A 13853-nucleotide genomic window follows, 5' to 3' on the forward strand; every position below is an offset into this window, starting at 1 on the left:
GCAAGTTCCAGAGGCTGCAGTCCTAACAATACTGCCAATCACACCAGTGGCTGCAGCTTCAAGAATGTCTGGAAGACTTACTGTATCTTAGACAGAAGCTATGGAAATGACTGATCTGCCTTTAGTCTCACAAGTGGATGATACACCCACCACCCAGTAGTACCATCCCATCAGCTTATAAGAATAGGGGCCAACTGGAGGCTGACAGGAACTGGTAGACTGTTACAAAAGAGAAAAAGGGATTTTTGCTCAGAAGTTGTGGAAACTTTTAGGATGATTCCTCTAAATAAAAGGCTTCTGTATTTTTTTTTTTTAACTTTCCATGATATTGGAATTCAATTCATTGAGCGTACTATCTTCACTCCAAAAATTGATTATGCTAATATTGATATTAGCCCTCAACTTAATATGGAAAACATCTAATATCAATACAGTTCTGAATTTAAGAGATGAGGAATTATGTGCATTATTTACATTCAACGGAGATATTTGTCCTCATCTTGTTTGTTGTTAACACAACATTTTGACTGATATACTCTCCAGCCTTCTTCAGGTGTCTTCGGGAAATTTTGAACCTGGGCTCTCATTCCTAAGGCACTTTGGAAGTAGGTGTAGAAACTACCTACTTCAGTATGGACACTGATATATATCGACAAGAGGAGGGTTTAGCTATGGGTTCGCCATTGTCATCAGTAATAGCCAATATATACATGGAAAACTTTGAGAATTCGGCTTTAGGATCAACACCACTAAAACCAACACTATGGCTGCGATATGTTGATGACACCTTTATACTCTGGCCCCACCAGCAAGATGTCCAAGTACTGTTAGATCATTTGAACTCAATAAAGCCATCCATACAGTTCACAATGGAAACGGAAAAAGACAATAAGCCGGCATTCCTAGACGTATTAATAACACGCACCAAGTATGGATTCAGGACATCCATATACCGCAAGCCGACCTTCACTGGACGATACCTTAACTTCAATTCCCACCATCCAGACAGTGTAAAGAGAGAGACTGCTCAGTAGCTAAAACATCGTGCAAAGAACATAAGTAGCGATCGTGATACACACCATGAAGAAATGATCAAGCTCAATAACGATCTGTTAAGCAACAACTACCCCAAAAGTATTCTATCCACTCCAATTACGAAGAAGAGAGAGGACGAGGCCAATAAACTGTCCCCAGTCTGTCTACCCTATGTGAAAGGCCTCTCCGAGAAGATACAAAAGATATGCAGCCCATATGACATCAGGACGGTATTCAACAGTAATACAACTCTTCGCAAATATCTTCTTTGGGTAAAACCACCAACAGAAGAGAATATGACCAAAGACTGCGTGTACTCCATCCCATGCAGCTGTGGTAAGTTATACAAAGGCGAAACATACTGCCCCCTCAAAATAAGGGTAGACGAACATCGCAAAGCTGTGACACGAGGAGATATTGATAAATCGGGTATAGCTGAGCAAACACCACTGGAAAATACAAAAACTAAAAGGAACAGCACATATGCTAGGACACAACAACCTCCTAAGCAGACCAAGTGTAGATATGAATAGCATATGGGAACTGGTATTAAGGAAGGATAGGAGAATATTAGATATATAAGCCCTAAAATTCACTCCATAATTGCACACTGGCATATGGTGTAGTGGTTAAGAGCGCAGGCTACTAACCCCAAGATTCTGAGTTCGATTCCAAGCATTGACCTGAACAATAATAATAATAACATCAAAAAGTACCTTAGGAATGAGAACCCAGGTTCAAAATTTCCCCAAGACACCTGAAGAAGGCTGGAGGGTATATCAGCCGAAATGTTGTGTTAGCAACAAACAAGATGAGGACAAATATCCGTTGAATGTAAATAATGCATCTAATATCAATGTAATCAATGTCAATCACCAGTAGAAACCATTTTAATTTTGCTTTCTTTCTAATGCCTATTTTTCTTTTTTTTTTTGTTAACTTTTTAGCATTCAGATTACTCTGCCAAATGTAACATATTTATTCACATTGTTTTGAATGAATCATGCAATATCTTGTAGCTTTGAGATTTCAATGATGTGATTCTTTATACTTTGAATAACATTGTTAGAGAGGCATGAAAGGTTAGATGTGACCAGTTTTAACATGGAACAGGTAGAATATTTTGGGCCAGATATGGCCAGTTTAAATGCTAAAGGGTAATCTTATAAGTCAGGGGGGATGCCATTGTCTATTACCTTTTGCAGGGTAATAGAAACTTGTGGAGAAAAAGGTATCCTCAAACTAGAGATCAGGCCCAGATGCTTGCAACAGAGAGGACTCAGCTAAAGACACCCATGATGCTAGGGAGAGGTGTCAAACTGGGTGATGTATTAATTCTACATTTAAGTCAGCCATACTTCAACATTCTTACAATACCAATAATCAATCACCCTCATTTGGTACTTTATCAACCCCTGGAAGATGAAAGACAAAGTTGATTTCAGTGGGATTTGAACTCAAAACATAATAGTCAAAACAAATATCACAAAGCATTCTATTGACTCATCACATCATGTTTATATTGACCTATAAATCTTTAGTTTTTTCTTGTTTACATAAGGGAATTCATCACTAGGAAATATAATAAACAAAAACAAGAAAAAACATCTGTATATATATATATATATATATATATATATATGTTTTGCCACCCCAAAGGAAATCACAACTAAAATGTGTGAAAGTGGGCGTAAATGGGAAATGTGTGGTGGCCACCATGATGTATGGAGTATTAAATTATCAATGAACCGAGTCTGTGACCTCATTTTGATCCCCACTAAGAAGTTTCCTTAATAATGGTGTTTTCCTAGGGGAATATCTCAACATTTAATTTCCTCTATCCTTCTTGCTTGTACTTAAAAAAAAAATGCATATATTAACTTGAGAATGGGATCTATCTATCAATCTATCTATATATAATATATACACACGTGTGTGTGTGTGTGTGTGTGGCAAAACATAAGAGTGTAGTAAAGTGTGTGCTCTTATGTGTGCATGGGGAAGAAATGAATGAAATAAAACAATAAGAAAGTAGTAAAAAAAAAATTGGGGGTGGTTAACACAGCAAATTAAGGCCACGTGTATTTTCAGTTAATTTCTTTTTCCCATCTTTAACCTTAAAAAATTTTGTTCAATTCATTTCTGGAATCACTTAACACAAAAACAAATTAGGACAGAAAATTAAACCCTCCATGAAAGCTAAAATTACAAATATCGCCTTTAAAATAACAACCAATAGTGAAATTATTATGGCAGTTGATAGGGGCCGACTCATAAGTGTCAAAAAAAAAAAAAAATTGTCTTGCAGCATTTCTTCTGGTTGTTTACATTCTGAGTTCAAATCCTGCAGAAGTCAACTTTCCCTAACCAACCATCTCTCCTAAAAATTGCAGAGCATAATTATTCAGTCAAGTTCTGGGAGGTGATGTAATTGACTGTTCCTTCTCTTATGTAAGAAGTTATTATTATTACTCAGTCATCTTAGTTTAACTATGTGCTTTCACTACCAGGTACAATTTTGTGGGCCTTGGAGATGTGCACCATTTTGTTTCAGTGTATATTTTTTAGTGTATTAACAGTACTTGACACAATGTGTGTGGTGCCTAGAAGTACTACTTTCAGCATGTTGTGCATATTTATAAATACTGCAGTTTTGGTTGTGCCTGCATGATATTTTGATAATTTCCAATGCACTTAATAGTACAGAGATTGTGTTTCTTTTTATTATGTTTTATGCAGGTCCCTAGTTCACCGCCCAGTCACTTCCATGCTATTTTCTGGGAAAAGAGACCAGAGTTTGTATACTACATCAGCTTCTCTTTGTTGTGGAGTATGGTTCATTGTTTCTGGTATTATTTTAGTGTTTGGTCTGTTGTGTGCAGCATACGCAGTATTGGTCATGATGTTTTCTAAGGTAGTGCTTGTGTTTTGCATGAGCCGTGAGGCTGGTGTTACTATTTGTTTTAGTGTTAGATTTTAGTATAAACTATATGCTGTGTAGCATTAATGAGCTGCAGATGTGAAAAGTGTAAGTTGTTGGTGTTACAGTGTTAGGTGTCAACTCTGCAAGAGTTTGTGTTTTGGATGGTGATTATCTGGGGAGCATGTTGTGAGCAATAAGTGTACTGTTTAAGTGGTGCTATTGTATTTAAAGTGTTTCGTGTAGGATGTCTATTGTCATTAGTAGAACCACTTTTGAATGGATGTGTAATGCTGCAAGTCCCACCAAGGTTTGTATGGTATTGGTCTTAGCTCTGTTGATCACACCATACCTAATACTCCAATTATTATTGGTACTGTCTTTACCTTAATGTCTCACATCTTGTTTATTTAAATTTCAAAATCTTATTCTGATTTCTCCACTTCTTTTCAGAAAGGGGTCAAGATGTCTATCAATATGTTGTTATTTTTGTTCCAGTTTTTTATTTGGACATATTATAATAGTTCTTCTTACTATGATCTTGTGAAGGCAGTGAAATAAAAGTGGAAGAGGGTGAGGCTAACTGAATTACATTTAGTTTTGTCTGTTGAATTCTTTTATCTCAAATCCTACTCTACTTTCAGCCATCGGGGATGTTGATAAAACAGAGTACCAATGATGCATTGTACACAATTCAATCAACTTTACACTTATCATAACAGACCTTAAGAATCATCCAATTGGGCATATGTCTCAAGTGTTTGGTTACTGTAGCATGTTTATTAAATGGTGTAAGGTGGGAAAAATCTCTAGGTCAAAGGTCAACTCACCTCTTGGAAAAAAGTGGTATACCCAAGGAAGAAATTATCCAAAAATACCTATCAATATTAGACCAACCATAGACAAAGCATAGCACAATGCTAGTGACATAACATGAAAAATGTATCCAGTAGTCTTATGGCTTGACTGCCTTCAGCTTTCACTCCTGTAATTATGATTAATGGATTGACAGAATCATTAGCACAGCAGACAAAATCTCTTATGGTATTTTGCTTTGGCTCTTTATGTTCTGAGTACAAGTACTCTTCATTTCTCAAGTCAGGGTCAACTTGGTCTTTCATTCTTTCAGGGTTGATAATCAACTATTCCGACTCCTTAACTCTTTAGCATTCAGGTTACTCTGTTAATTGTAATCCTTATTCATATTGTTTTGAATTAATCAAGCATTATCTCATAACTCTGAGATTTCAATGATGTGATTATTTATGGCATTGTTGGGTAAGTGTGAAAGGCCTGATCTGGTCAGTTTGAACATAAAACAAGTGAAACATTTTGGGTTGGATAAGGCCAGTTTAAACACTAAAGGGTTACATTTCCAATCTTGCGATTAATTTAAAACCAAACATTGATATTGTTGTTACTGTTATTATGATTACTATTGTTATAGATACAGGCATAACTCTGTGGTTAAGAAACTCATTTCCCAAACACATGGTTTTGGGTTCAATCCCACTGTGTGGCACCTTGTATGTGGATTTGGTAGACAGAAACTTTAAAAAAAACGGTGAGCTGGCAGAAGCATTAGCACGTCAGGCGAAATGCTTAGTGGTATTTTGTCTGCCGCTACATTCTGTGTTCAAATTCCGACGAGGTCAACTTTGCCTTTCATCCTTTTGGGGGGGGTCGATAAATTAAGTACCAGTTACGCACTGGGGTCAATGTAATCGACTTAATCTCTTTTGTCTGTTCTTGTTTGTCCCCTCTATGTTTAGCCCCTTGTGGGCAATAAAGAAATAAGAAACTTTAAAAAACCTATTGTATGCATACATACATCTCCTTGTTTTAACACTGCATGATAGTTGTAAATGAGTGTCACTTCCATTCAAGTGGTATCATCAGTTTCCAATCTTCAGTGGAAACATGTCCATCCATGGGGTAACATTACCTTGCTTGGAAATGGGTGGGAATTGGTGACAAGAAGGGCATCTGGCTGTAGAAAATTTTACCTTAAATTCTGCCAGATCCATGTAAGCAAGAAAAAGTTAATTTGAAAACAATAATGATGTTATTGTGCAAGAGTAACTTGGCAGGTGTAAATTTACGGTGAATTACTTTTCTGACCCATTTATGATTTTAGGTCACAGTCGCTACATTTCACTGACACATTTGTATTAACATATTTGTAAGTTCAAATCTACTGCAAATGTTTTGTTTTGTGTTTTCAAGGTTTCAGAGACATTTACAATACTTTCATATTACTGCCAACTCAGAGAGACTAAGTTCACATCCAATGTATATATTCCAAACGATCTCTGGGCAAAGCAGTTAATTCTGTAGTTGGAAATATGTCCTAGATCTATTAGTTAATGAGAGATAAATATGTAACAACAGCAGTCACTGTGCCCACCTCTCCAGAATAAGTTCTTTGGAAGAAAACTATGAGACCAACATCATTATACAACTGGTACCTATTTTATCAATTATAGAGGGATTTGAATTAAGAAGCTAAGACAATGGAGAGCTTAGATGTGAGAATAAGATTAGGTTGGGCAAAGTTCAGAGAGCTCCTACCCCTGCTGGCAACAAAGGGCCTCTCTCTAAGAATGAAAGGCAGATTGTTTGATGCCTGTGTGTGAACAGGCTACGCTGCATGGCAGTGAAACATAGGCTGTGACAACTGAGGACATGCATAAGCTTGAAAGAAATGAAGCCAGTATGCTTTGCTGGATGTGCAATGTCAGTGTGCCTGTTCAATAGAGTGTAAGCATCTTGAGAGAAAAGTTAGACATAAGAGGAATCAGATGTAGTGTGTAAGAGAGGTGACTGCACTGGTATGGTCATGTGATGCGTATGGACGAGGGCAGCTGTGTAAAGAAGTGCCAATCTTTAACTGTGGAGGGAAGTAGACTGTGGTAGAAGTAGACCCAGGAAGACATGGGATGAGGTGGTGAAGCATGATCTTTGATCTTTGAACTTCACAGAGGCAATGACTAGTGACTTTGGCAATGTGCTCTGCTTAAGAGGACCCATCAAGCCAAATGCACCTGTGCTGGTGGCACATAAGAAAACCCCACCTTAAAAGTTGGGCCTCATGGAGGCAAAGTGGCTGAGTTCATTTCGAAGTGTTTTGCCTCATGGAGGCATAGTAGCTAAGTTCCTTTCAAGCATTGGGTCTCACGGAGGCAATGACCAAGACCTTTGGCATTATGTCGTGCTTGAGAAAAAGACCCATCAAGCCGAGCAAAATCGCAGTCATAGCAGATATCAGTATCACACAAATGGCACCCATGCTGGTGGCACGTAAAAACACCTATTACACTCTTGGAGTTGTTGGCATTAGGAAAGACATACAGTGATAAAAAAACCATGTCAAATCAAACTAGAGTTTGGCACAGCCTTCAAGCCCAGTCAAACCGTCCAACCCATGCCAGCATGGACAATGGATATTAAATGATGATGATGATGATGAAATTAAATATTGCTTATGGGATACAATAAAGTGGATACAGAAAAAAAAAAAGATTCAGAGGAGCTATTGTTATTAGCAGCAATAGAAGTAATACAGAAGGAAAAAAAACAGTTTGTCAATGAGCCCAGGAAGATTAGGCACATATTTGGAATAAAGGTGTTTGCCTATTAGACAGGTGACTTTTCTGGTTAAATTTCAGCAATTTAAATGGATGAATGATCCTAAGCAACAAAATTATATCTTGTAAAACAACTTATGGCAAAACTTTTAGCAAATGAAACACTTCAAATATTCTTTACAAAGACTAAACAATGAAACTTTTTAAATATCATTTACAAAGCAAATCCAAATTTCAACAATTAAAATTTTATTTGTACTTTTGACAGTATTCACTTCTCAAGCACGACATAAAGCCAAAGGTCTTGGTCATTGACTTCAGATGAATTCAGTTGGCACCAATTAGCGAATCAACATAATTCAACCATACCTGGTGATTACAAGTATCTGACATGGAGATCATCAACCAGCTGAAATTCCAATAACAGACACTGAAGAGAGGACTATATATCAATTCAAGATCCAACCAGATCATGCTTATCCACATTTTCAGCTCTCTGGCTAACTGTTTATGCCATTATGGGAGATGTTCTGACACAACTACAATGACATTTGACACTGGAGTGCAGACCAAACCAACAAGAGAGTTCTTGAAGAAGAAGCAATCTGATAGTGAGTTTGGTTCAAAATCCAAAAATATTTCAAGCTTGCCCAAGTTCATTGCTCTCATTTACCATTCTTCACAAAGAATGTAAGTGTACTGCAAGCGAAAAAAAGTTGCAGAGCACTGATCTAGATTGAAGCTGACATTGAAGATAACAGAATACATCAAGATACAATTTCTATCTTAGTCACAATGATTTTTAAACCACGTAACTTGTACACAATGAGGTATTCAACAGTTAATTAGATATGTAGTTATCATTAATTATCACTAAGTCATCAGCGTAATTTAGATTTTAAAAATCGACAGTTTAAAGAAACTAGAGCACTTACAAACAAGTTAGATAATTACAAAATTTGTCAATTATAATATTGTATTATACATGTATCATCATCACCATTTAACATCCGTTTTCCATAATGGGATAGTTTGGATGCTGGAGTATATCATATATATATGTATATAACTGGAAGGTTCTGGCTTTAAGAGTATCAAGAAAGGCCTGGTTGGAGACCCAGCATTCTGATTTCTTTTACAGGGCTTAGAAAAACTGAAGGATTACTGCAATAATTTAGTGAATCTGAGAGGGGAATGTGTTGAATAAAATCATAATTGACTGATCCTCTATATTTTCTTTAACTCAAAGCCAGTGATTTTTCAGCACCTCTTGTGTGTGTGTGTGTGTGTGTGTGTGTGTGTGTGCGTGTAAAAACACCCATTACACTCTGGTTGGCATTAGGAATGGCATCCAACCATGGAAACCATGCCAAATCAGACTGGAGTCTGGTGCCCCTCAGCTTATCAGCCCTGGTCAAACTGTCCAACTCATGCCAGGATGGACAAAAGACGTTAAATGATGCTGATGATTATATATATATATATCATCATCATCATCGTTTAACGTCCGCCTTCCATGCTAGCATGGGTTGGACGATTTGACTGAGGACTGGTGAAACCGGATGGCAACACCAGGCTCCAGTCTGATTTGGCAGAGTTTCTACAGCTGGATGCCCTTCCTAACGCCAACCACTCAGAGAGTGTAGTGGGTGCTTTTACGTGTCACCCGCACGAAAACGGCCACGCTCGAAATGGTGTCTTTTATGTGCCACCCGCACAAGCCAGTCCAGGGGCACTGGCAACGATCTCGCTCGAAAACCCTACAAGACCAGTCAGGCGGTACTGGCAACGGCCACGCTCAAAATGGTGCATCTCATGTGCCACCCGCACAAGAACCAGTCCAGGGGCACTTGCAACGATCTTACTTGGCTTGCCGGGTCTTCTCACGCACAGCACATTTCCAAAGGTCTCGGTCAGTAGTCATCGCCTCGGTGAGGCCCAATGTACGAAGGTCTTGCCTCACCACCTCAGCCCAGGTCTTCCTGGGCCTACCTCTTCCACGGGTTCCCTCAACTGTTAGGGTGTGGCACTTTTTCACGCAGCTATCCTCCTCCATTCTCACCACATGTCCATACCAGCGCAATCGTCTCTCTTGCACGCCACAACTGATGCTTCTAATGTTCAGCTTTTCTCTCAAGATACTTACACTCTGACGGGTATTCACATTGACATTACACATCCAACGGAGCATACTGACTTCATTCCTTGCGAGCTTACGTATGTCCTCAGCAGTTACAGCCCATGTTTCACTGCCATGTAGCATGGTTGTTCGTACGCATGCGTCATACAGTCTGCCTTTTACTCTGAGTGAGAGTCCCTTTGTCGCCAGCAGGGGTAAGAGCTCTCTAAACTTTGCCCAGGCTATTCTTATTCTATATATATATATATAAAGTAAAGTAGTATTATTACCGTTATATACAGTAATAATGAGGTGGCTAGCAAGTTTCTACCTTTACAGGTATAATATAAAGTAATTTAAGAAAAGTAGGGTATAAATACCCCTTGCTAAAAATCAAAGCCACAGCTTGAAAAAACCCACCATAAATATTATGATAAAGATACACACGAGTTGACGTAGTGACTATTTTAGAAATAGAAGTTAAATGCTGTTTTCAACTGAAGATCACAAAGCATGTTTATCATGCAAAGCGAGAAATCAATTAGTATTGAAATATGTACTACTTATCTTTCTATCCCATTCAGAGGTAAGCCTATTTTTTTAAATATTCATTGCATTGCTTGTGTGTATCTTTATCATAATATTTATGGTGGATTTTTTCAAGCTGTGGCTTTGATTTTTAGCAAGGAGTATTTATACCCTACTTTTCTTATATATCTATATACCCATCAAGCAATGTAAATCAAACCTGATCGTTATGTTATAGCTTTTCGAGATAACTGCAGCACCATCTTGTATCAAGCATATTTACTGATACAAACACCCAGTACTTATTCACAGAATAAGAACTATTCAACAACTGAGTACATGTCATGTTTGAACATCATATTCATGTCAATAAGAAAACTAAATGACATACAAGTTAGATCTTAAAAGATGTAAGCTTATATCTGAAAAACAGTGGAAGCATGAAATTTGGTTGCAAGATTGAGCAGATAGAGAAAGTGTGTAGATCATGTGTTAGCCAAAACTGATTGAGTCACCAACCACCTTCTGTGAATCTCAAAGAACCAAAACAACCATGAAGACATTAAATTCATTTGCTTTCATCTTGGTAACACCAATAGTTTTCAACTAAATATAAACAGCTTGACCTGCAAAATAACTTAAATAATCCCTAGCTATATGACACTGCAATACATGCAGGTATCTGCTACAGTGAATGGTATAAACTTGATAGAGGGAGCTACTTCTAAATATTTGATTGGCTACCTGTTTAAGGAAATATGACAAAGTTCACTCAAAAACAACAATAAAGTCAACTTTTCACTACAGAATGATACTGTCAAATGAAACATTCCTGCAGTAGAGAATTAATTACAAAATTTGCTCCATCTTCACTAATTAACAACATTATATAATGTATTCTAGAAGAATACAAAAAAACTCTTCTCAAAAGCAAGAAAAAAGTACAAGAGAAGCAGCAACAGTCTGCTAATGTTCCTACCTCTGCATGGTGCCAAATGGAGGGACTGAATGCCTACAAAAGGAACAAATCGAATAATTAATAGGAAAGTACTGGAATATTGGAATAAATTGTAGCTTTGAAGGAAAAACTAACATCCAAACATCCATGGGAAGCAAGAAAATATTGGAACCACTCTTAGCTCTTCACAGTGCAGTTCTAGACTACATATGTGATTGAATTGCTAGAAATAGCAATTTAAACACGTGCAAATCACACTAACAGCTTTAAAAAAAGAAAACAAGAATATATTTGATAAACTATGCCTGAAAAAAAAAAGAGAAAAAGGAAGGACATATTTGATAAACTATACCTGAAAAAAAAAAAGACAAGATGGTCAAGAAAGCCACCTGTGACCATAGGGTCTACTCGGTCAGGGGATGATCAGAGAGAGAGAAAGAGAGAGAGAGAGAGAGAGAGAGAGAGAGAGAGAGAGAGAGAGAGAGAGAGATCACATAGCTATCATAGCTTAATATTTCATACAAGACATCCATCAAATTTGCTAAGTTTCTTATATTTTATTAATGTCAGAAGGTTAACATAATCACCTTGCTCTTAATAGCTAAAGTATGTACTTTTAATATTGCTTTATTGAGCCAATCATGTGAAATCTAACACTAGATTAGAAACAAAAGAAAGCTGACATTAATGGAACCTTTCAGCAGTGAAAGGATTATTTTGAGATAGAGATAAGAAAAATAATTCATTAACTCATTGGTATAATGCATGTATGAGTGTAGGTGTATGCTAACAAGAAGAGCGTGTGTGTGTGTGTGTGTGTGTGTGTGTGTGTGCATTTGAAGGAGATGTGTCAGTGTGCTAGAGTATTCATGTCCTGATGTGTACAGCATGAATGTGAATGAATAAGAGAGTTAGGATCCTAAGAACATGCAAAGAGAATCAAATATTATGAAACACTAAATTATTAAAAGAAAAAAAAATTAAGTTAATTAATCTATTTTACTATTTCTTTCTCCCTTGCTACAATATTATTTTCAATAATATCCATTTTTTGAGAAGCAAAACGGAAAACTACAGAGGATGCTGAACAGAATATTTTCAATAGTCATTTTTCTCAGTTTCCTATTTTATTTGTTATTAAAAGAAAAGGTAAAAAATGGATTCATTTTTACTATTTAATCTCATTAATATCACATTATTATCAGAGATTATTTTCTAAATTAAATTTACAGAGTGTAGGGCTGTGCATCCAGCAGATTCAGTATCATCATCAGCTGAAGTTATCTGGCTCCATCTTCATGTGGCATTGAACATTACCAGAAATGATACAAAGAGGAATAAAAATAAATCAATACCAATTGTTGGTTTGGGTGAAATATACATCATTGTTGTTGCTGTTTAGCCCTAGGTCAGGCTTGATAGAGCAATACTGAAAAGTATTCCATCTATTTTCTATGTACAAGGAACTTGCAATTACATTATACAATGTCACCTTTTTGGTTTTTTTAACCCATCAGGATTTTAACTGCCCATATCCAGCCAAGATATTCTGTTTTATGTTCAAACTAATCAGATCCAGCCTCTCACACCTGCTCAATGTAATTTTGAAAATAAACAAATGCATCATTGAAATCTTGAAACTACAAGATAATGCACAATTAATTCAAAACAATGTGAATAACTAAGTATTACTTTTGACAGAGTGATCTGAATGATAATGAGTTAAGATGGTAGGATGTGATGAGGGAGATTTGGTTGCTATTTCTATCAACTTGAATGACCTCACTGTGGTATCTCTTACAAATTTGCTAAAATGTCATTGCAACAGGTGTACAGTAGGTAGTAAGACTTATTAATGACCATTTCATTAACATGTAGTGCAGAGGTCAGGACGTGGTAGGCAAAGATTTTAATAGGATGGAAAATATGTTGCACCAACACGAATCATCATCACTAAAGTTGACATCATTAACCAATGAGAATCTCTCTATGTTGATGCTCAAACTGCAAGAAATAATACCTGCCATTTCTTAACCCTTTAACATTTAATCCAGCCCAAATATTGTACCTGTTTTATGTTAAAATGACCAGATCCAACTTCTCACACCTACCCTACAATGTTATTCTAAAAATATACAAACATGCCATTGAAATTTTGAAGCTACATGATAATGTGTGATTAATTCAAAATGATGTGAATAAATAATCATTACATTTGACAGAGTCATCTGAATGCTAAAGGGATAAATCAAAATACTTATGGTCTTGAAAATAAATAAAAAGAAAAAGAAAAAAAAGGATATACCATCACCATTCTAACTTATCTCTGCTAACACGAGTCAAAAAAAACCAACTTAGTGAGACTGTTTGCCCACAGATGGATGATTTATCTATTGCCAATCCTCACTTGTTTCCAAGTAAGGTATTATCGTGCTGCAGTTCTTCAAACAATGAAAAGCTTAATGACCAGACATGTTTTCAACATCCTCCATTCATAGTGTCACTTGCTTTTATGCACCATCAAGACAATAGAAACACACTCACACACACACAATGAATTTCCAACAGATTACATACACCCAACAATTCCGCTCACAAGGTATCAGCTTCAGCACAGTGCCATGCTGTGAGAACAAACCCAAAACCATGTGGTTTCAGGTTCAAACCCACTGCATGACTCTTTGGGCAAGTGTCTTATACTATAGC

The 13853-nt window shown here is 36.8% G+C and overlaps 1 protein-coding gene across 4 annotated transcripts in view; it reads right to left on the minus strand.

Annotated features, from left to right (window-relative positions):
• Positions 1-13853, minus strand: part of LOC106871243 (cell division cycle and apoptosis regulator protein 1) — a 116966-nt gene that overhangs the window by 87237 nt on the left and 15876 nt on the right. For 2 of the 4 annotated variants that reach the window (XM_089351907.1, XM_089351906.1), the window contains exon 2: positions 11169-11201. The exons of the other annotated variants lie outside the window; for them this stretch is intronic. In XM_089351907.1, coding sequence (XP_089208033.1) covers positions 11169-11176 — 8 coding nt within the window. In that variant the 5' untranslated portion in view covers positions 11177-11201. The remainder of the gene's footprint in view (positions 1-11168; positions 11202-13853) is intronic. 4 annotated transcript variants of the gene reach the window in all.

This window comes from Octopus bimaculoides, chromosome 5, assembly GCF_046866305.1.
Source record: "Octopus bimaculoides isolate indiv1 chromosome 5, ASM4686630v1, whole genome shotgun sequence".
In the NCBI taxonomy this organism is placed as follows: domain Eukaryota; kingdom Metazoa; phylum Mollusca; class Cephalopoda; order Octopoda; family Octopodidae; genus Octopus; species Octopus bimaculoides.